Source organism: Stegodyphus dumicola, chromosome 3, assembly GCF_044657685.1.
Source record: "Stegodyphus dumicola isolate Sdum_Otavi_A_Nest chromosome 3, ASM4465768v1".
Lineage (NCBI taxonomy): Eukaryota > Metazoa > Arthropoda > Arachnida > Araneae > Eresidae > Stegodyphus > Stegodyphus dumicola.
The window spans coordinates 56,021,404-56,045,197 of record NC_140770.1 but is presented as its reverse complement, the minus strand read 5'-3'; the positions used below and the strand labels follow the sequence as shown (position 1 = coordinate 56,045,197).

At 33.5% G+C, this 23,794-nt stretch overlaps 1 protein-coding gene across 1 annotated transcript in view; it reads right to left on the bottom strand.

Moving 5' to 3' along the window:
- Positions 1-986: 986 nt before the first annotated feature.
- Positions 987-23,794, bottom strand: part of LOC118200730 (glyoxylate reductase/hydroxypyruvate reductase-like) — a 34,924-nt gene continuing 12,116 nt past the window's right edge. Inside the window, exons 2-9 of the mRNA XM_085812909.1 lie at positions 21,299-21,429; positions 9,832-9,904; positions 9,632-9,748; positions 7,050-7,141; positions 6,896-6,976; positions 6,656-6,815; positions 5,901-6,031; positions 987-1,797 (exon numbers count right to left, since the gene is read on the bottom strand). Coding sequence (XP_085669035.1) covers positions 1,673-1,797; positions 5,901-6,031; positions 6,656-6,815; positions 6,896-6,976; positions 7,050-7,141; positions 9,632-9,748; positions 9,832-9,904; positions 21,299-21,429 — 910 coding nt within the window. The 3' untranslated portion in view covers positions 987-1,672. The remainder of the gene's footprint in view (positions 1,798-5,900; positions 6,032-6,655; positions 6,816-6,895; positions 6,977-7,049; positions 7,142-9,631; positions 9,749-9,831; positions 9,905-21,298; positions 21,430-23,794) is intronic.

The following is a 23,794-nucleotide window of genomic DNA, read 5'->3' as shown; positions in this document are numbered from 1 at the left end:
TTTCTCAAACCTGGAGTGGAACTGCGCAGTTAGTGCAGCGGGACTATACCTGTACGACCAATGGTGCATTTTTGGTGTCCCGCCCACTTCTACCTGTATGCGATGAGACGTTACCTTGATGCAAGATAACTTCACGTCTATTTACAGCTGCTAGTTGCTTAAGCATCTGCTCATATCTGTACAATACCAAGCTTCGCTTACCTTTTCAGCTCGCAGAAAGAATGAGTAGTGGATAACCTTTTAAGCGTGTTTCCCTCCAGACCACTGCGTTCACAACTGTCACAAAATACTTTTTAAGACAAGAGCATACTTCCAAACGTGTGCTTTGTTTACCAAAGTTCCTGAGGCACTTTGCCAAGCTACCTTACTTTGCCTGCCCTTGCAAAGAGCCGTTGAAACAGTCGAAAAACGTGCATTTAATGTTTGGGCGATTTCGTACAGTTTGCCGTGCATCTGTTTCGATTAAATTCTTTTTTCAGTTGAATCAATGGAGGAAGGATAATGTCCACGGGGTTCATTTAAGACTCGAATCCCATAGGCAAAATTTTGATAACCAAAGCGAGTGAATCTGTCATTAGTTGCTCCCCCAACAAACGCTTTCTTGATAGTCTTTGCAGCAGAATTTCTTAGTTTGAACTCACAAAGGTATAGCTACCCTTACTAACTAGGTTATATAGTTGAAATCGGTAATATTCAATATTTAATGCTCGTTTGATTAAACAAATACTACTATTGCATTACTGTTGTGTGGCGTTGCCACATGACAAAAGAAAATTATATAAACCTCAGCATCTGCTTTCTTCTGCCTGGCGTCATTCAATAGCCATTTAATTTGCACAATTCAATATTTTATTTGGTAAAATGTGAGAAGATAACTGTTCTTATACCTAAACAATTCTGATAAGTTTCGTAAAACCTCTGAGAATTATAATGACAATGATCTGAATTAAATGTGAAAAAATGCCTTTTATTACACAATAAGCAAGTTCACTGGAAAAGAAAAAGATTTTATTTGTTTAGTATAGTCACATGGAATTCATAAAATACAAGCCACAAGGATTAGGCATATAAAAATTTTCTGAATGACATTCGTTGAAAATACTTTGATAACAAATGTATAATGCAAGGCATTCTGAGGAATTCTAGAAGGCAAGTGACAAAACATAGTGGGTAATTTAACATTCCTACACCTAGTCAACTTTCACATATGTAAAAAAACAAAGAAAATACTGATAGTCGTCTTAATAAATATTTTTCAACATAAATACACAAACTCTGAATACTATAAGAAACAATATTGTACAGAAATCTAACGCTTTAGCACCATTTCAGTTTCACATCAATACCTGTTTAATTCTACTTAAATAAAAGATATTCTTATTTACATTTTAGCACTTTGAGAGTGTTATAAAAATATATTAAATTTCACAAAATTTGGGGTGAGAATAACAATTTCAGAATTTAAGTAAATTGAAGAAAATTTTGCGTAAATACGAAAGTTGAAATGCTGACTAGAGATCAGAAATACATCAAAAACGAATTAAAGCGACAATTAACTGTAGAACGAAACTCATAAAGGGCGGATTGAGATGGATTCCTCCAGTAAAAGCATGAACTGTAAATGACAAGTGAAATGCAGGGCGAAATTTGGCTTGGCTTAAGAACATCTAGTTTAACCAAGTGGCACTGGCGTGACCATAGGTTTTCCATCCAGAACTGCTAGAATATTTTCAGCTGCTAGCTTAGCCATCTGGACTCTTACTGACACTTCAGCACTGCCCACGTGAGGAGTTAGAACTGGAAAGAAAACATTTATATTAGAAAAATCAAAATATGTATCATTTCTTTTTCAACAAGAAGGCATAAATAAGCTTACGCTACTCAGCGATCTAATATGATTGGGTACAAGATACATACTATAAGAATTCGTTTACTTTTACTAACCAGTTATTTTATGTTAATTTACTTAATTAACTGTCTTTCTCCCTTCCCATTTTCCTGTCAGAAAGTGAATTTCTAGTTCGCGTTTATTCAAATGAGGTAGAAAAGAGACAGTATTTAAAAGAAGGTTTTTAGAGTGTAGAATTAGAATGTGTTCCGCTTGCTGAAGGCCACGTTTGCTACTTGTTTCTCTTGAGAGCGGTGTTCTGTGGCGTAGCGCTATTCTCACCATTTGGCTTGTCACGCCAACTTTAGGTCAAAGCCAACTTACGCGTTTTTCTGTGTAGCCGTTGGGCTAACTTACATTTACTTAGTTAAGTCAAATTCATCTCTTTTGCGTTAAGCCATAAATGCTGGCTGTTTTGTAAGCACGAGCAATGCCTTCTATTTAACTTTTAGTTAAATAAATATAACTTTTAGTTAAATAAAAGAGTCTTTTATACCCTTTCTCATTTTCTGTGGTACTTTACAAGACATAATATAAGTCACTTAGGTCTTGGAGTTCTCATCTGTGCTACCAAAGAATACGAGACTTCACAGTCAGTACTAACACTAAAATCTAGTACGAATGCTGCTTCTGTAATTCTTAAATTATGGCGTAAAAAATATTTTGTTACTTCAGAGAATGTATCTTACTTTGGGCATTCTATCAATTTATATTTTATCATTAAATGCTTCTCAGAAACGTATACAAAAGACATTGAAAAGTCAAACACCTTGTTGATAATTTTAAGTCAAAGAGAGGTTCCCTAGAGGAGTGCTAGCAAGGGAAAAAAGTTTTGATTCGCATATAGCAGTATATATTACATAATCTTTTTCAATTCTGTTAATGTCTTAAAATTCGAATTAATTTGGAATAACAGATAAAGTAGGTAAACTGCTCAACATAGATTAAGTCACCATAAGTGAGACTTGATTTCTGTGTGTACTATTTCAGCTATGCACTCAGATTTTTGCTAACTGCCACGGTTTGCGTATACAAGTGACAACACTTTATTTTGTTTATAAATGCTTTCATAGAATGTATAGTTATATGGATATTGAGATATAATTTAAACGCTTCTTTTTCCATGCTGCATTTTCGGTTTTTATATTGCGTTTTCAGTTTCCAATTAAATGGAATTGCAAACCACTTAAATGAAATTCTTAACAAAAACAATTCTCATCGGAATCATCTTCCCTAAACGGCGTAAAGAAACTCGTAGAATTTGAGAAGTCCATTGATAAAGGCAAAGCACGTGAACGCTTTCCCTTCTTACCCAAGATCCAGAATAAAAAATATACATGATATTCATTAAAAATACTTTGAAAATTAACATAATTGCGAGGAATTTCTTGCATTTATTTATGCATTATGTGTGAAAAATGACTGAATTCACTGGACGACCAAAAAAAAAAAAAAAAAAAAACTACTTTTTCCCTCTGAATGGAATGGTTATTCATTATGGCGGGAAGACATTGGAGGAACAGGACACTGCTGATGTAAAATTCGTGTATTTTAAGCTACTCTGGAATTAATTGTGAGTGAAATAAGGAAAGCTGAAAAAAAGAAGGCTTCTTAAGGTTCAGAAAGAAGACTTATTTCAGCCGGAAAACAAAACTATATCCTTTTTTAAAGCTGTATATTAACTCCGTTGGCAGATGATTGCAAAAAATCCATTTTCCTATATATGGCTTAATATTCTTCTCTACAATGAAAGTCACATTTTAAAAAAAGTCTAAAATAATCTACTTTATTAAAACTGCGATAGCAGTATTGCTGGTGATCTTCACTATTCTTTGGAGAACTGTATTATAAAGTATTTTCTCTCTCCTAACGATAACACACTCAACGCGTATTCGAGAGGTCCAGGTTCGAGTCCTGGAGAGGGCGTTGCACAATTTTCACATCTGATTATTTGGATATTGACATGATCCCATATTAATATAATACTGAATTATAATCCAGTTTAAAAAGTTTTATTTAAACACTGCCCTTAAACTTAGCTTAATAACAAATGTTTTTGACAAACCGACATAAATATTTTTGTACCTTTTATATTTTGTAGCCTATCGAATGCAAAAAAGTAAACAAAAATCCTTCCTTCTGAGCATAATTGTTCCTTCCGGTTAGCACAACAGTCAACAATAGATAACTTATCAAGCTTGAAAACTGAGATTCGAAACCATCTAAGCTATGGATTAGCATAACAGTCAACAATGGATAACTTATCAAACTTGAAAACTGAGATTCCAAACCATCTAATCTAAGGATTTTATCAGTCTAAGCTACGGATTAGCATAACAGTCAACAATGGATAACTTATCAAGCTTGAAAACTGAGATTCCAAACCATCTAAACTAAGGATATTATCAGTCTAAGCTAAGGATTAGCATAACAGTCAACAATGGATAACTTATCAAGCTTAAAAACCGAGATTCTAAACCATCTAAACTAAGGATATTATCAGTCTAAGCTAAGTATTAGCATAACAGTCAACAATGGATAACTTATCAAGCTTGAAAACAGATTCGAAACCATCTAAACTAAGGATATTATCAATCTAAACTATGGATTAGAACATCAGTCAACAACGAATAACTTATCAAGCTTGAAAAACGAGATTCGAAATAGAATTTTTTTTTATTTCCATCTAAGTTAAGGATATTATGAAATTAAAGTCCAATAGGTTTCCAAATTTCGATAGGAATGAGAAATGCTCAACCAAAAATTCATTCTGCTTGGGAAGAACTTATTTCCATCTTGGACGAAACAAACTGTTTTTAAACTAACACCGTAGAAGGCGGTTAAAGTGATTGTTGTTAATATTATTCGGATATTGTTATCGAATTACCCAAATCCTGCCCGCTTGCATACGCGAAACATGGAAAATAAATCGGTAATTGTGATCAAGAATTCGGTAAATGTTATCAAAATATCATAGAATAATTTTCTACCAACGTAAATTCGTCAAATAAAAGTTAAAATTGTCACATAAGTTCAAAATTGATTATAAAAGATGACAACTGACAAAGGAATGTCGCTAAGTGAGGGAATTAACTCGCCAAACAGCTTGGTTCCGATTTTAATCAGCCATTTAAAATGATCCAAAAATATAAAAAACTTCATTTGACGTAGACTTTCAACAACTATTGATTTTAAGGGCGATCAGACACATATACACAAATTCTGTCGAATTTCCTTTTCCCTGAAAACATGCCTGCCAAACAAGTTTTCTTGTTGCCTAATTTAAAATTTAACAGTGGCACGTTTTCTTCCAGAAAAGAATGCCCTCTGAGTATTACGGTTAGGGGCACATGATCGGTCAAATAATTTCCAGAAACGTTATGAAGAGTGCATAAATGAACTTTTGAATTAAAGAAATTATGAACAGTTTATAAAAAAGCTTCACATTTTCTTAATTAAAATACTGTAAAAGTATCTATATGTATTTCCAATTACATTATTAGCACACAATTTAACGCATTAACATTTATATTAAATTAGGTAAATTCCATTGTTATTTTGAAGGATACTTTTTCTCATCGTTTATCGTTACCATTCGATAATGTTACCAAAATAGCCGTGGGCAAATCTGATCACATTAAGCCGCATCTACTGCAGCATAAACTGCACTGAAATTAGAAGTGATATTTGTAACAGCACAGGGGTGTCATTCATTAATATAACTCGTCATTAATATCCATTTTAGTGCATCCATAATGTTTGAAAGTTTAATGTGTACGACTTTTGGATCACCTTGTATAAGGAGACATGCATATAGATTTAAACAGCACAAAGTAATTTTAAGTTTCCTGTATTTAATTATTCTTTTTTTCCTTTCTCTTTATACCTTTTGACAATATTTCATGCTCGAACATATTAATTGAATATCGCCTTTCTTTTTATTATATATAAAACTATAAATTGCAGTTAAGATTCATAATACACAAGATTAGTGTTATAAAAATGCACTTACTAATATTATCGAGAGTTGTCAGAGGGTGATCCTTAGGAAGAGGTTCTGGAACCATGACATCTAATCCAGCAGCTCTTATTTTCTTATTCTTAAGCGCTTCGTACAAATCTTCTTGGTTCACAACGCCTCCCCTATTTATCATACATTTCGAATTAGAAAAAACATAAGATGCTAAACAAGCAGACAAATTAATACCAAGCCTCTAAGTAAAATAAACTACGGAGGAAAAAAATGAAAAAATTACTACATCGCTTAAACAGTAAAAAACGTCATGCTTCTAAGGTATCGAGTTCGAGAAAATAAATTTATGAAATTGTATATTGTAAGGATATGACGTAATAGTTTTTAAATATGAATTTAGCGACGATGAATAACGTAAAAGTTATTTTGTGCCCTTTAAGCTATTAATTAGGTTCACTTTGCAAAAGGAGTGAAATCGATTATCGAACACGTTAGAAAGTATTGAAAAATTCCTTTTGATCTGTATAGCAGAAAAACATTTATGTGTATTATCAAGAGGCGGCGCTTCATTAATGCATAGTATATATTTCTCCCACTGCATGCGTATTTTAGTATTAAGCAGCGTTATAACAATAATAAACCTTTTTTAACAACGGATTAATTTATTTTCCCTTTATTGGAAAATTTGTTTCTGAACGTCCAAGGATCTGGAACTGATTAATGACATACCGAGGTACCACTTTATCGAAATTTAAGAAAAAAATGAATAAATTTAAAAAATAAAACGTATTTACCTGCTTGTGTTGACAAAAACAGCTGTGGGTTTCATAAGATTGAATGCTTTAGCATTGAAAAGGTTTCTTGTTTCTTCTGAAAGATTGCACATGGCGACAATGAAATCGCTCTGTTTGACCAATTCTTCGAATTCGACGTACTGGGCTCCCATATCCTCAGCTGTAATTAAACAAATGATAAATTAGTAGTTCAACACACATCAGAACTTAAATAAAAAGTCTTTATTGGTGTTTTCTTACCCGGTTTAATAGGATGAAACACGTCGAAGTAAAGAACTTTAGAAACTCCAAATGGTAAAACTCGTTTCATCACACCTTGTCCTAAAACAGAAAGTTTAATTTCACATTCGAATAGTGTTAGAAATGTTAAAGCTGCTAACAAATCGAGTCTTACCAATTCTTCCCATTCCGACAATGCCTACAGTGGCATTTGTTAAACCTTGTCCGCATAACCATAGAGGACTCCAAGAATATTTCCATTCACCTCTGAAAGAGTAAGAATAGAAGGAATGAAAGCTTAAATAATCAAGATCATAGCATATTAAACAATAGTAAATTATTAATATTAAAGGTTTCACCAACATCAAGGAAAACTGTGGCGATGACAACCATTTTTCTTTAAATTTTCAAAGATGAGTTTTGTTATCTGTAATGTTGATGTGGCAGAGTATTTATTGTGGAAGTCAAATTAGTGGTTTGTTTTATTTTAATTATTGGAAAGCACGCGAGGGTTATCTGCCTAAAGGTTGAGATGCTTTTGGGGAGGAATTTCTAAGAGAAATTAGCTCGTACGCATGCCAGCCATGGGGGAACAACCAGCCCTCCCCCCCAAAAAAACATGCAACCAGTCTGATCACCTGGAATCGGACCCACGTTGAACTAACAGCGTTCAGCGACTTAAGTATTCGGCCATTGGTGAGTCACTAATTAGTGAGGAATAAGAATTATCTTCTCTTGGACAAATTTGTTCACCTTAATCACAACGACCAGTTCCCCATTCTTACCAAGTACTGATTGCAGACTTATGGATCTGATTATGCATGCTCATCAAACGACTTTTCCGACTTCGGTATTGATAAAAGATTTAATTCTGTGAAATAATTTAATCTTGGAGAAAGAAAACTGTACCTATTCCAAAAAAATGCATTTGCTCGGCGTTACTTGAAATTAAATTCGATTAAATGTTGAAATTTAATTATTAGGAACAAGTTTATATTGTCAGTTACTCTCGCAAGCTTATACTGCACTTGGTTGCTATCTTCTAAGGCCAGTTTCCCGAGTAAGAAAGTTACATGTTTGAAATAAAAAAAAATTCAGCTATCAAAATGTGTTGACGCACTCAGTTGATCACTGTTTACGTTTGCAGAATGTTGCCACGCATTTTTTTATATTAGCTAAACTATTTAGAACTGGAATGTAATCTTCATCTGCAAAATTGTTACTGGAGTTTGGAAAAGGTTGAAAGTTTTCAGTTAATTTTTATGCTCTTCTAGCATATTTATTCACAAAGTGTATACGAACTGTTAACACACAAAAATACCAATTCAGTACTTGAAAACACAGGAAAATAAACGTTTAGTTATTTTTTGTTTTGTAGTTAAGGATAGGAACGATTTTTTAAGCAATTTAAAATAAAATTCTAAATTTTAAGACTCGGTTTGAGAAATAGCAGATATTTTTATATACTATAACGAATTTTGCATATGTGAATAAAACTGAATTTTGCATATGTGTATGTGTGAATGTGCATAAATAATTTTAATGAAATGATACTTGAAATCGAACTATCTTTTGTATAGTGTAACTTGAGAAGTCTGAAGAAACGAAGCTCTGCCGGAAAAGTAAGATTACAGGGGCCAGTCTATTTAATGTTGAGATAAATGGCCATTTCGCTAAATTGGCGAGATGCCGCCAAACTGGTAATGGCTTTGGCGTCTAAATTTTGTCGGCAAATTTGACGAGAAATCGTCAAAAGCCACCAAACTTTGTGGCGATTTGAAGATATTTTGGCGTTTCTGTATAACAGTAATTGGTACTGAAACTGAATAACTATTTGATCCTTATATGTAACTGTAACCGCATCCGGCTCTTGCGTGTAACTTTAACCGAATATGCCTTCTGGTAATTTCGAGAAATGGAAAGACTAGAGATTTCTAAGCGACCGGGGAAAGCTATAGAAGCCTGAAGAGAACATCAGTTCTCAGTTGTTAGTTCAGAGCTGACTTTGGAATACTGAGATATCTCTGAGCGAGTTTCGCCTTTTAGATGCGCTTTGCATTGCATTGTATTGTGTTTTACGTTATTATAAGACTGAAGTGTAACTACTGATTGTGCTCTGTTATACTTAGAAGAGCTGTACGAGTACTTTTGTGAATAGTTCCAGAAGTGTAAAGAGTTTCTTTGGAGAAAATAAATTTTATTAAATCCACATGATACTAACTCAGAAGTCAAACAACAAAATTATTTGCGGTTTTGCAGCTGAGGATGGTGGTTCTGTAAAACCATCGAAACTAGTCCTGTGAAAATTTTGTAAATATTTTTGATTTTTGTTGTTTCGCTGATTTCGCCGATTTTTGTTGTTTGACTTCTGAATTAGTATTTATTCGGCGCGTTATTGTGTCTTAAATCCACATGATGTTAATAAGCCGTATTATTTTGATTCAATTTTATGATTTGCAATCTGGGAACTGTTTTGATATGAGTTTTAAGATAATGAGATAAATGAGCTTTAAGGCATGATTGCCCTGCATTTAGTTATTTCCAGCGTTAGCAATGACATCAACATCTTGGCAAAGTTTCACGCGTTCGCTTATGCGATTCGTTGGAGAAGCGGGGTCTTACTTATTGTATTAATTGACTTAATGTATTCGTTGGAGAAGCGGGAGCTTACTTGTTGATTATAAGAAGTATTAATTGACAGTAAGGTTTGTGAGTAAAATATTTTAATTAGGAAGAAAATTTATTTGTTTAACTAACTTTTTAATTGCACCAGCAGCATCTATCAGTCTTCTGCCAGCAGCAAGAAGCAACGTCACTGTCATTTCAGCTACGGAATCTGTTGATACATCAGGAGTGTTGCTAACTGGAATATTCCTGCAGATAAAAAACGGTCAATTAAACTTAATGCTAAACGTTTATACAGGCATAAAAATATTGTGTTTTTTTTTCATGCTTACCTTGCTTTGCATTCTTTTGTATCAATATGGTCATACCCGACCGACATAGTTGCAATAGCTTTTAACTGAGGACCTAAAACAATAAATGAAACCCATTTTACAATACTTGTTATTGAATGGAAAAGTACATTCTAAGCTATATTTGAATATGCCTCAGTAAAAATATTTATAAATTCATGACCATAGAACAGGAGGCTCGAAAACAAATATGCACCATAACATGAATGTAAAACGCACAATTCCCATTGCAAGTAAAGCATTTCTGAACATTTAATATGGTTTATAGCTTAATAGAGTGAAACACTTAAAAGACTAGCTGCCTAAGGGAAAGAATGCCTTAAGGGTGAATTTCTAAAAGAAAGCTACACCACATACAATTTTACTACTGACGACTATGATTTAAGCCACTTTCCTAAAGACGAAAACGCACAATATTTAAAAAAAAATTCAAATGACATAATAACCCTACGTCTCCGATTTGTTTACTCGGTTTCAAGCAGCTATGTCTCTTAATGATAAACAGAACCAATTGGATGAAGTACAAACGCATTAAAAATAGTACGTCACAAAGAAAGTTCTTTATGCAGTGGACTGATATTCAATATTAAAAACATCAACAACGGATAATAAAGGACTTAATAATATCTAAAAATGTTACAGTACAATAATATGCTTCTTGAACTGATGAACATATAACTAACTGGTTGAAAATAATATGGCCTTCAGAAGAAAGCTGGATGTTACATTCAACAAATAATGAAAAAAAATTTAGTTGTTGTTCAGTCACTAGTTAAATTTTTAGTTACGGGAGGGGGATATTAAAATGGTTTGAGAAGTGATACAGTAAGTCATTGTTTTGGGAAAAATATTGGAAAGGATTTAACGGAATTCGGGCATTAAAGCATGAAAACGCTTTAAAGTAAATTTAAAGCACAAAGTCACTAATACTGCTACGTTTATGTTATTATAGTTAACTGAGGTAATCACACTTCAAGAACAATTTATTTCAAGTCTTTAATAACTTGGTACGATATTTTCTTTCAAATGAATGTTACAAGTAAAATTAATCAATTTTTAAGCATTGGCTTAATTAAATTTACATAAATGAGTTATACTTATTTGGAAAATAGAATGCAGACAAAATAACAGTTATGCCGCAGAGTTGGCTACTACAATATTCATCATAAGTTAAAAGTGTCGACTGAAAACTAGGCTGATTTATTACAAGACAATAATAAGCATAAGATGAAGGACTTGAAAAACATTTTGCATATTACATGCTGGAGAAAGCATGAAAACCCTCGAGTCACGCTACCAAAACGCACCGCCACAAACCACAATATGGACATGGTTTACAGAAAAAATTGTAAAACGATGGTGTGTTAGTATTTTTTGGCTCAAGACCAACACATGGGTCATCTGTTCCAAACGGAAAACGGTTTGCGATGAACGAAAGGGAAAAATGAAATATTCATACCAACTCCAGATGAATCCAGATGATGAAAAACTTCACTCCGTGACTACCAAAAATACTTCAGTTCTAAACATTTCCGAGCGATTTCATACAATTTTCCAAATAATTTCTTGAATCTTAATTAAATGATTATTTAAAACTGGAGTTCTATCGCAACATTCCCGGAACTTAAAAATATGTGGGAGTAATAAAACAGTTAATCATCTGTCAATAAAGGGTAGTACTACTTATTTTTAAAAGAACGCTTTTTTGAAATTGGCAAAGATGAAAGTTCTGAATTACTATCGACTGTATTCTTAAACGTGCAATTTGCAGTTTATGTCTATTTTTGCCCATTAAAATGCCCATGAAAGTATTAATTTATTGCGCACGTGTGAGAAGTAGATCTTGAACCCACATCCAATAAAATTAACACACCAGGCTAATTTATTTATGCAGCTTAGAATTACAAATTATTCTTCCGAGCAAAATGCTCCGAAAAAAATGCTCAATGTTATAAAAGTCAGTGTAAAAAAATATTTAATGAAATTAGATTTACCAAAGTTCGGTTAAAACGTTGCTAGAACATTTATAGTATGCTTGCTGAGGTAACTGATCCCATAAAAGTGTATTTTCTCCCTCCTTTCTGCATGCTTTTGTGATGTAACGGTAGCACACTACGTCCGTATTTGAGAGGTCCAGGTTAGAGTCCCATTTTTCATTTGAAATCAGTCAAAAGCTAATATTGAATATTAACATTTTAGGGTAAAACTTATACATCAATGCGAGTAAAATTGGAAATTGTGACTTCCATCAGCAAATTATTTACCCTACCCAGAAATACGGGTGAATTATTTGCGTTTTGATCACAATAAATCCTTCTAACTAAAAAATTATATTCATTAATGGGTATTTTTTAAAAAAATCATTTAGTTAAAACAAAAATAGTCACTTATAATATCCAAGACGTTATTTTTCACTGATAATTCAGTTTAGGGTTTTAACACCTAAAAATCCTCGAAGCTTCTCTTAAACCTTTACAGCGCTCCAGAAAGTATAAAATTACTTGAGAATTTGGGTTGAATTTACATAAGATTAATTAGAGAATTAGAGAATTTAATTCAAAGAATTTAATCCAGAGAAAATTTAATCTGGCTTTGACTTGATTTAGAATATAACTTACCCGATTGTTCTGAAGGTATATATGTAACTACAGTCAAAAGTCGTTAATCTGGACTTGTCGGGACTTCGGCGATTCCGGATTATCGATTTTTCCGGATTATAGATCATTAGTTTAAATCTGGTAAGTGGGCATGCAGAAATTACAAAATTAAAAATATGAAACCGTAATTTATGAAATAAAGAACAATTATGATCTAAAGGGTATCAAAATTTACAAAAAAAAGCTTAATATTTATTTGTTTACTTTTTTAAACATTCCTTTCACCGCGCGCACGCGTAAAGCATACATTACGCATAGTCGAAATTAGAAAATTGCAACCAGAAAACTATTTGATGCGTACTCGTGATATTTATAATGACGAGGAATTTGATTTAAATCATATCAAAGACGGAATACATCGAGATGAAATACTACATTTAGTAAGGAATTATAAGCTGAATAAAATAAAAACATCTGCCTGAAGATAAGGATAGTGCTGACAGATCAACTTCAGTTTAATGCTCACCGCGATGTCCCTCCCCCCCCCCGCAGAGCAGCGTGAAATTGATAAACAGATTTCGGAATAGTTAAGAAACAAAGGATATGCCTTTATGCATTTTTTCAGCAATTCCACTTTTTGTTTAATGGACTTCGAAACATACTTTCGCTTTGTAGATCCTTTACATATTAGTAAATATATATCGGAAATTCTATTTGACATAATCGAAAGTTCAAGCTTAGTTTTATAAAATTGCTCTAACAGTCTGTAAAAAATAATAAGCCAAATCCAGTTCGAAGATTAAGGAACAACGCAATCTGCAACATTAACTGAATTAGATAATTTTAGCTTAGCTTATACCGTCCATTATACATTAAACGCGCATGCGCACACGCAAATTCGCAGCCGTAAAGGTCTGACGCGCACGCATAAACGCGACGCATGCGCATAAAGTTTGTAGTTTTATTTAAAGAAAAGCACTTGATGGCTATTATTTAATATCATCCGAATATTGACCAAAATACGAGGTATGAAAATCGGAAACCTCGCACTCCTCTTTCCTTCACATATTTCTCGACAGAATATCGATATTGATGGGTTGTTTGAGACAACCAAACTCAGAGATGCTAGTCAATGAAGTCGGGGCTTAAACTCACGCCATAAGCGTATGGCTAGCTTCCTCATATCTTGCAGGGCAGAAAAGCTTAAACTAGATTTAATAACTGACAAGACGTCACTTAAAACCTTTAAATTAGGAGTTTCCATTTAAAATTCCATTAATCCTGCCGGTCGATGGAATTTTAAATGGAGTCACTGATGTTGAGTTAACGATTGAGGGTAGATAGCCAAAAGAATAGAACATACTTAAACGAGTAAGGAAGATAGTAGATATTTGATGTTGCATTAAGCTATTATACTCGATTTATGTTAATCAGAGAAAACAGTACAGAGATCAGATCCGAAATGAGATAAAAAACGCATTTAATATGAATGAGAAATTATGTTTTTATGCTCATTACCTTTTATTTTAAATTACCCATAATAGCACACAAAACATTATTGCAAAATTGATAAGTGTTAATTGATATATAGCTAAGGAAAACTTTATTAATATAAATATAACGAAGATATAAAATAAATATAAAATAAACACAAAAATTAATAAAAATCAATAATGCTTTTTTTAAAATAGATAATATTTTTAAGCAAAACTTGTAATATAAAAAAGGTAAAACACAGGAACACAAAACAACCCCCCTCCTAAAAAAAATACGAAGAATGCAAAACTACCTCATATATTATATACGAGCCACCTTCAAAATTTAAAAGAAAATTTTAATGTTCGCTTCTAAGACACTGAATATTTGTATGAGGCATACTGCCTCATAAAACCACTGAACATATGAAATCGGTGATATATTTTGATCTTAATACTGTATAAGATGAGTTGATGCATTGAAGGAAGATTGTTTGCATTGGGAAGGGTGATCAATCTCCAAAATAAAAGTTGTTATTGAACAACATTGAGTTTCTCTTCTTTTTCTCAGTGGAAACACAATGCACTCGGAGAGAGGTTCGCAGGGTTCTTCTAAGTACTGGCAAGCCCATGCACGAGTAATGCCTCTTCTCTGAAGCCTTTTAAAGGTGTCGAAACACCAAAGGCGGCTCCTGCTGAATAAAAATATCTAGCGATCACGCAGTCCGAGTTCAGACATGACAGTACCTTCACAAATCCCTGCCGCGCCTGTACAGATCACCATGGAACTACTGGTTCTAGTCCTATAAAGGCATCTAATCTCTCCAACGTACGGACAGAGCAAGTTACTAGGTCGGAGGTATCTAATAGAAAATGTCTTTAGTAAAGTTAATTTGCTACGGAAAATGAGAAATAAACTGAATATTTTTTAATAAGGAGACTTAAGAATTTAAGCAATTTTATATCAAATATTTAAAAAAAATCGCATCAATACATCAAGCGGAGCTTCTCATTCATTAAAACCGAACTCTTCTTTAGTTAGAATCGGATATTTTTTTTGAAAACTTCTTTATAAAATTAAAGCAAATCTAATAAAGCAATTTTTTTCCAAAACTTTTGTTCACGTTCATAGTCTAATTGCTCCCAAGATGTGTGAAATTATGTGTGTGATTTCTTATGCTGTATATTATACAGGAAAATGTAAAGGGAGTGGATGAAAAAAGCCATTTTTATAAAAGGCATCGATGAGAGGAAAAGGTTGGGAATCTCAGATTTAAATTATTCCACTCAAATATAAGAACTAGGCCGCCCACACGTGGTTAGGAGTTATCACAGTTAAGCCTGACTGCGATACCGAATTGCCTGGGCTCGAATCCCGGAGAAGGCAGGGTTGTAACTGTCCGTTCCTTCATAGGAGGCGATGGTGGCCCACCTATCAGGCACCTCCATAACAAAGAGACCACCACATCTGGCCTTGTATAGATTAATGGACTGCGTTACACTGTAACTGTCCCCAATCTGCCATTGGAAAAAATATATATACAAGAACTAGAGAAAATTATTCTACATATTTATAGACAAATAAGGAATAAGTTTTAATTTTTAAAAAAAGGCCTTGAAAACTGTTTATGTGAGTATCGTTTGCTTCATTTTATTGTTGCAAACAGCATAAATTTCTTTTATTTTTCTTCCTTTAGTTTTGAACTTTATGTGTGGCAACAACATAATTGATTGATAGAATTGTGTTTGTGACAGCCATGTAGAATGGCTCGCTTATTTTGTATCAATTATTTCGCATCACTAACATCTTATTTATAATTAGTGTAATGAAATAAAAGTGAAGGAATACAGTCCATGTGTTAAGTGATTATTGTTTGTGAAACATATTAAGTAAAGATCATTTACTAAAAACATTGGTCCAGATAATGAGCTACTCTTCCCTCTCGAAAATTCAAAAGCAAAAAAGTAACTACTTATATGCTATATTTGTTAATGAATTTCACCTTGAATGAAAATTTAACAAGAATTTTATATGTTGAGAGTTACGATCGCAAACTAACGTAAATGTGCCAACATTATTAGTTCATGCAATTTCAGAATACTATTGAACAACTGTTACAAGCTCTTCACAACCAATTGCAAATATTCCCAATAGAAAATTTTATATATTTTAATTAATATTATTGAATTATTCCACTGGTATGTAGATCATTCGAAACATTTTAAATCTTTACTCTGCATCTTATGAATTTTTGTTTTTACTGAACTATGATTTTTTAAATAAGAACTAAACTAAAATACATTTAATATTACGAGTGAATTATGAATCTATATTTAGATTATTGCCCAGTTAATTTTTCTGTAAGAAAATCGTACAATTAATGCAATTCGTTATGTCTTCAAACACATCACGTATCAGCGATTTGAGTTTGATTTTATTTCGCATTATTGTTGATTACTCCGGGAATTTATCTTACGCATACAAATGGATAATTTGGAATCTGGATTATTCGTGTAATTGTTATTTTCAAACAAAAATGCGAAAAATTTCTTATTACACATAGCTAAGAATTTTTAAACTAGCAACCTTAAAGAAACAATAGGATATTACTTCTGCATTTGATATTCGATTAATGCTCAGTAGTTCTCGCAGTGATAATCCATATAGAAAAATCCGAGAAATGAACAAAAATAAATACGATTTCGTTTAGGAAAGAATACGCCTTCGAAGCATTTTACTTTCATCAAATTTCAGTAGTGTTAACAGCGATCTATTTTTACAAACCACACTCGAAACAATAGTCTCCAGGTGTTCCATCTTAAGCGTCCTTCTTGCTGGCTCAGGAATTTTTCTTATTTTAGAAAAGCTGCCTTGCTTCTGTAACGCCTATATCCAATATCCACAGTTTCAGTTCTCCGATGTTTTGTACTGCTCCCAGAACGTTTTTCAAATAATGATTTAATAACGCTTTAAGAAATAAGTTACAAAATACACTTAGCCAACGGGTCAACAGCCCACATCCGTCAGAGACATGCAACGGCAGAACGCAACTGTTACACGAATTTCGCCTGCTGCTGTGTATGATCACCTAGGCATACAGAAAAAGCTCTAGCAATGAAAGCTATTTCCTTGCTCTATGAATATTGTTATATGTCGATTGTTATATCTAAAGGAAGTAAAGCGAATGAAAACGTAGCGCCATCTATCGGCGGAAAAAGTAACGAAAAATTAAAGTAGTAAAATTTTAATAAGCGTTAGAAAGGACTGGATTGGAATTAAAGTCATTAACTAAATAAGATAAATCTTAATGAATGTGAAAAGCTTCAAGAAAATCGAATTCACCAATGGAAGAAGCTTTAAGGATAATTTTTGCAGACTCGGTGAAAATTGTGATCAAGTTCCCAACCATGATCAACTTTATCATAATTAGATTCACACATTTGATTTAATCTCTGTTTCTGTAACGCACACTAGACACAACACTAATAATGCTAGATTGTCTCCGTTTCTGCAAAATCATTTTTAATTCTTGGGAACTGTATGATCACACCGTACTCTCTTATCTAAACGAACTCTACTTTAAATGATGACATTACAGTGGTACCTCGGGTATACGTCACTTTGAACCAAGTCTAACTTGATATAAGTCCTGTTTGGACGCGAAAATGTTTGATTATATGATATTTGTTTGAAATACGACCTCGAGTTCGATGAGTGAGGAGTACTACTCTTGGATATACATCTTTCGAGACAATGTTAAGACTGCCGGTGACAGTCAGTACGCCTGTTGCTATTATTCACTAAAACACCTGCGTTGAAACTCTAAATTTTTCCTATGACTGTGTTTTTTTCGCATAATCTTTCGTAAATTCGTTAGCAGTGAGTTAAGTAAGGAGGAAAATACGGAGGCGAAAAGAAAAAGATTTTTGCAAAGTATGGAAGATGGCAGGCGTATCCAAGTCTTAGTCTCTGCATATCGTATGACGATGTGTCTAGTATTGTAAATAATAAAAACATTATTAAATCAGTCAGTTTGATTCAAGGACGTGAAACGGATTAATTACGTCTAACCAAGGTACGACTGTATTTTAAAGATTAAGATCTTTTTATAACTGTGGAGAATACAAATTGTTTGTATCAAAAGCCAACAGTAGGGCAGATTTTTTCCCGAGTTGCATCAATTCTACTTCCACAAAACGTTGGCGAAAGGTAAAACAAATTTAAATTATTTAGCGTTATGCAATTCAACCATTATTTTCACGCATAACCTTTCTTTGTGGAGAATTCTTGGCTTAGCCCTTTCAGTACTGAGCGAAACATCGTACCTATGAGAAGAATACCGGGCCAATTTGACAAATTTGCTATGGGTTGTGAAAACTCTTATACAAACCAAATTAAGAATGATATTTACAAAATTCTCTGCTGCTGATTATAACTTATGAAGAAGGTAACGAACATAGACTGCTAAGTTCTTTAGACAGGTCAAGAAAAGACTGAAAAATTGAATTCCCTGTATCGATGCAACATTGTTTCGTGATACATAAGCTTTATGGTGTAACAGCTATTAACATTTTGCGATTACGGTCCCAAAGGTTTTGCGGTGTCGATTTTCTACCTTATCGCTCCAGCGTATAGGTAGTCTCGGCACCAACCAACATAGAATATAACCACAAAGTTAAACCCAAAAACAATTTTTTAAATTCTCTTGCAATGGAATTAGACTATTTATTACGTTTTATAAATTTTTTGGAGAGAGTTCTCAAGCAATGCTAATAGTAAATCGCCACTGGATACTCAGTGACATCGTCGTTGGTATTTTCGCAAGTGTTGACGAACGATATATCATTGTTCGGCACTGAAAGGGTTAAGAAAGAAGATGAATTCGATTCCAACTGAACATTTCGAGCCTTCAATAATACTGAGAATCGCGTTAAGAAGCTGAAATTTTAAATTTATTCATGCAAATTTGCGTAACTTTGAGCTCCTCGTTTAATTAGACTGCTTTTGTACGACGATATATCCTACAAAAATTTCTCTTTTTTGATGAAATCTTCTGTTTCTAATACATAAATAGCTTTAAAAAAAATCACTCAAAGAACAGATTTTGCATAGAAAAGCCTTAAAATATTACGTCCAATAAAAGCCCAGCGGTTAGGACTCATTATTTAAAAACATACGATTTGGGCTAATGATTCTTCATCAAAATCACCCGAAATTGATGAGAGAACAAGTTCGTTCGTATGACATGTTGGCAAACTAAACCTAAATCTTCAGTCTGGATCATGGGTGACAAATACTTAGCGTTCTTTTTTTAGTGCGTCATGCGAGCTTATATCGTTTCTCCCCCGCCCACCCCGCTTTTTTTTTTTTTTTTTTTCTCTCTCTCTCCAGTTAACTTTGCGGGGGTTATTTGCAAGTGAAAATTCATTTAAATCTTTTTTTCAAATGCTTCATTTAAGTTTTTTTCCAATGCTTATAATAGATTTACTGAAAGAAGGTCAGTGACTAGGTTTTATTAGAAAAGGTTCGATTTCTTTTGATAGTATTTCAGTTGCACTTGAGAAATTCGTTAAAACTTCTTTGTTTCTATTTATTCATAATGTCTTTCCCCCTACGCCATCCAAATGTTGAAGGCAGTGCATCTAGTTCTAAACTCGGTCACCTCAGTATAGTAGATTCATAATATTTCTTCCCCCTATAGCATTCAAATGGCTGAAAACAGTGCGTCTAGTTGTAAACTCGGTCACTTCAGTATAATAGATATAATGTTACTTTCATGCTATACGCACATAGCTACAAACAAAAAAGTAAACAGCAAGATTACATGCTTCACAGCTAAATTAAAATCATCTTTTTGAGCAATTAAAATTAATAAAATATGTGCATTAAAATACTATGTTCCTAGAAACTTCTGAATTAACGAAAAAAAATTAATCCACTATTAAAGAGAAAAATATATAAATATTAGCAGATAGCAAATTTAGTCCCTTTTTGCTCCTGAAGAAACAGGTATCTGAGCGGGTTACAGCCGAAAACATCGCGTCAAAAACATCGCAGACGAAAATGTCGCGGAGAAAACAATGCAAGGCGAAAACGTCGTGCTACAAAACATCGTGGGAGAAAACATCGCAAAGAGAAAACATCCCAGTTCTAAAACATAGTGGTACAAAACATCGTCGTCGAAAATAAAGCGGTTCAAAAACATCGCAGTTTAAAAACATCGTCGTTGAAAATATCGTGGTAAAAAATAAAGTATCTACAAATCATCGCATGACGATAACATCGCAGACATGCTTTTTTCAGGCATGCTGGATATTCCCATAATGATTTGTGAGCGCAAGATGGAAAGAATGATAATTTTTACTTTCATATTTTTTATTAATTAATAAATTTTTGCTGAGAAAATAAAAAGGAAACTTAAGCATACAAAATTAATGCAACTTATAGCACTTAATAGAATTTTAAACCGACATAGTTATCTAACAAAGGCCATTAATAAATCATTTTTATAAAGTTTTTACTGGTAATATTTCATGAAAAGTATAATCTATAAGTTACATTTAATTTTCTATGCTTAAGTTTCCTTCTTACGTTTTCAGCAAAAATTTATTAGTTAATAAAATATGTGAAAGTAACATTTATCCTTCTTTACACCTTGCGCTCACAAATCATTATGGGAATATCCATTTACAATTATTAAAACCTGAAAAAAGCATGTCTGCGATGTTATCGTCATGCGATGATTTGTAGATACTTTATTTTTTACCACGATATTTTCGACGACGATGTTTTTAAACTGCGATGTTTTTGAATCGCTTTATTTTCTACGACGATGTTTTGTACCACGATGTTTTAGAACTGCGATGTTTTCTCTTTGCGATGTTTTCTCCCACGATGTTTTCTCCCACGATGTTTTGTAGCACGACGTTTTCGCCTTGCGTTGTTTTCTCCGCGACGTTTTCGTCCACGATGTTTTTGCCGCGATGTTATCGGCGGACACCATCTGAGCGTGGTCGCCCTCTCAGTCTGTAGAATTTTACTCAAAATCTAGGCCAAACAAAAATTGCCTTTTTTTATGTGTCTTTGTCGTTTCTCATAGTATATCTTCTTCAATTGAATCAGATTATTTGGATATAAGCTAGCGAAAACGTTAAGCATTTGAAATAAACTTTAAATGAAAGAATTATAGGAGACTGAGCACTTGAGTTGTAATAAATAGCTTATAATACGCAATAATAAAAAAATGCCCTCTCTCGTTATTTTAAAGTCTTATTTACCTAATTGTATTACATAAATACCCTAATTAAAGTAAATTTACTATTTTATATTTAGAATTTACACCAACATCAACCGGGTTATCGATAAATATTTGTTACCTGCTGCTTCGATCACTTCCTTGTCGATGGGATCCGTTAACAGACAGAGTAAAGCATCTTTTCCTTTTATGCCTTTCAGAAGCGCATCCCTTTCAATTGGCTTCTCCTGATCATAAATTTCCACTTCACATCTGTAAAAAAAAAAAAAAAAACAAAGATTTCATCAAGGAAATGTTCATACAAGATTTAAATATTCGACAATATTAAATATTGTTCATATAAGAGTTTCATCGAAGTTAAATGTTCACAAAAAATATTATTTTAAATGCCTTTGATTACTTTCAGGACATTGCTAAGAAAGATTAATGCGTTATTTAATATATTATTTTGCACTGCAAGAATGACGGGTCGCCGTCACTGAACACAAAGAGAAACAAATTTAGTGTTCAAAGCCAAACACATGAGAGTTATGGTACTTATGTACTAAAGCAACCACCTTGGCGCAGTTTGGCGATTTTTGCAGATCAAAAGGTAAAAAGTTACTTATCGAGTGCAAGTTCGTGATTTTCGCGACTATTTCCTAACTATTTCTATTAATCGTAAAGTCGACAATTATTATCAACATAAAGAAAACACACAAAAGATTATATAATGCAAAAATAAATAAACTTATATTTCGCGAAATCTTCTATAATTTTCTGCTCTGTCAATTTCCCTCTGTACGAAGCGATCTGTCACTTAAAAAAACATCAGACAATTACACAAATCTGGCATCGCGCATAACTTCGGCCATTGCTAACAAACTATCATCTCCTCCTTGTTCCCTTTAGCAATTTTGCTGCAAAATACTGTATTGCTGTAGAAATTTTATCTCATTTTCTTTATCACCTTTTCTGATAAATTCCAACCAGTGGTCTATAAACTGACTGGAACTTGGAATATGAGAAAATGAATGAATTCAGAAATGACGATGAAAATGAGCTGGTTGGTTTTTAGTTGATTTATTCGATTACGGCAAAGCACTCGAGAGCTATCTGCCAAAGGGGAGGGATGCCTTCGTGGAGGATTTCCAAGGGAAACTGGCTCGCATACACACTACATATGGGAAAAACCACGAAAACGGCCGTTCGCGTGATTCGAATTTCGGACAGAACTACCAGTGTCAACGACTTTACCGATCGACCGCTGGTGGGCGAAAATACGCTGAATGAAGCCATGCTAAGTAATGAATTAAATTGTATTTCGAATATAAATCATCACGTTACACATCCAAAGTTGTCTTGAAATTTTGAAGATTTACTTCTTCAGCTGCACAAGTGCAGATGATTGCACAAAAGTGCTAATTTATTTGCACTTCCGCAGCTAAAGAATGTTCTACATTTAAAACTTCGAAACTAGTTCTGAAAATGTATGAATATTAGTCTGAATCTGGTAGCTTTAACTCCTCCAATAACCGTTATTCGGAGTGTTATTTTAAGTCAATGTACTTCTGTAAGAAGCAAATAATATAAATCCCGTAGACCCATAATCGAACCTTTAAACTCCAGGAAAAACTCTGTTCTTAAAACGCTGTGGCTTATAGGGTTGGATTGGATTATTCAATTACGGCAAAGCACACGAGGGCTATCTGCCTAAAGGGAGGGATGCCTTCATGAAGGCCTTTCTAAGGGAACCTGGCTCGTATACACGTTACACATGGGGAAAACCACGAAAACGCCCATGCAGCCAGACCGTTCGCGGGATTCGAACCTCAGACCGAACTACCTGTGTTCAGCGTCTTTACCACTCGGCCGCTGGTGGGCGTGGCTTCTGAGCGAAAGTATATCTTTGCAATAGCCATTAATTTGTGTTAAGGCGCCACAACTGGCAACTATTCGCTCTTTTATGGCGAATTTTGGCTATTTCTCTGTCAACATACAAGTACCAGAAATTCTATTGTTTTAATATATTTGAAATATGAAACATCTACATGCCTCAAGTATTTAAATTACTCATTTACCTAGATTATATTTAAAAAACACATTCAAGTACTATAAAAATTGGTTTCCGTGCACCTTAAAAGTGAAGGCAAAACAAAATCAGGCCACTGTACATGTTCACTGTTAAAGAGTTTCAGGGTAAAATCAATAAAAATTTATCTAAAAGTCTGTTTAGTGAAGATTAATTAAACAACTGGAAATTGAAATGTATTTCGAAGATTTAAAATGCTTTCAGTAATAAGTTCGAAATTTCTGAAAAGGAAACTCATTAATTATGGTAAAGCACACTAGGTCAATCTGCCTAATAGGTGCCTTCCTGGAGGATTTTTCAAGAAAAATAGTCTTACGGAGTGGGGAAACCATTAAAACGCTCATGTAACTGACACGTTCGCCGGGATTTGAAGCCGGTCGCCCAAAACACTTTGTTAAGGTTTTTCTACACTCTCTACCGGTTTGTTGTTGCATTCAATCCTGCTAACCTATTTCTTTGTCTTTTTTAACTTTATTATTAAGAATCATTTTTTTCGAGCTTACGCCATATACAATTCAACGGCAAAATTATAAAATTTTTAAAAGC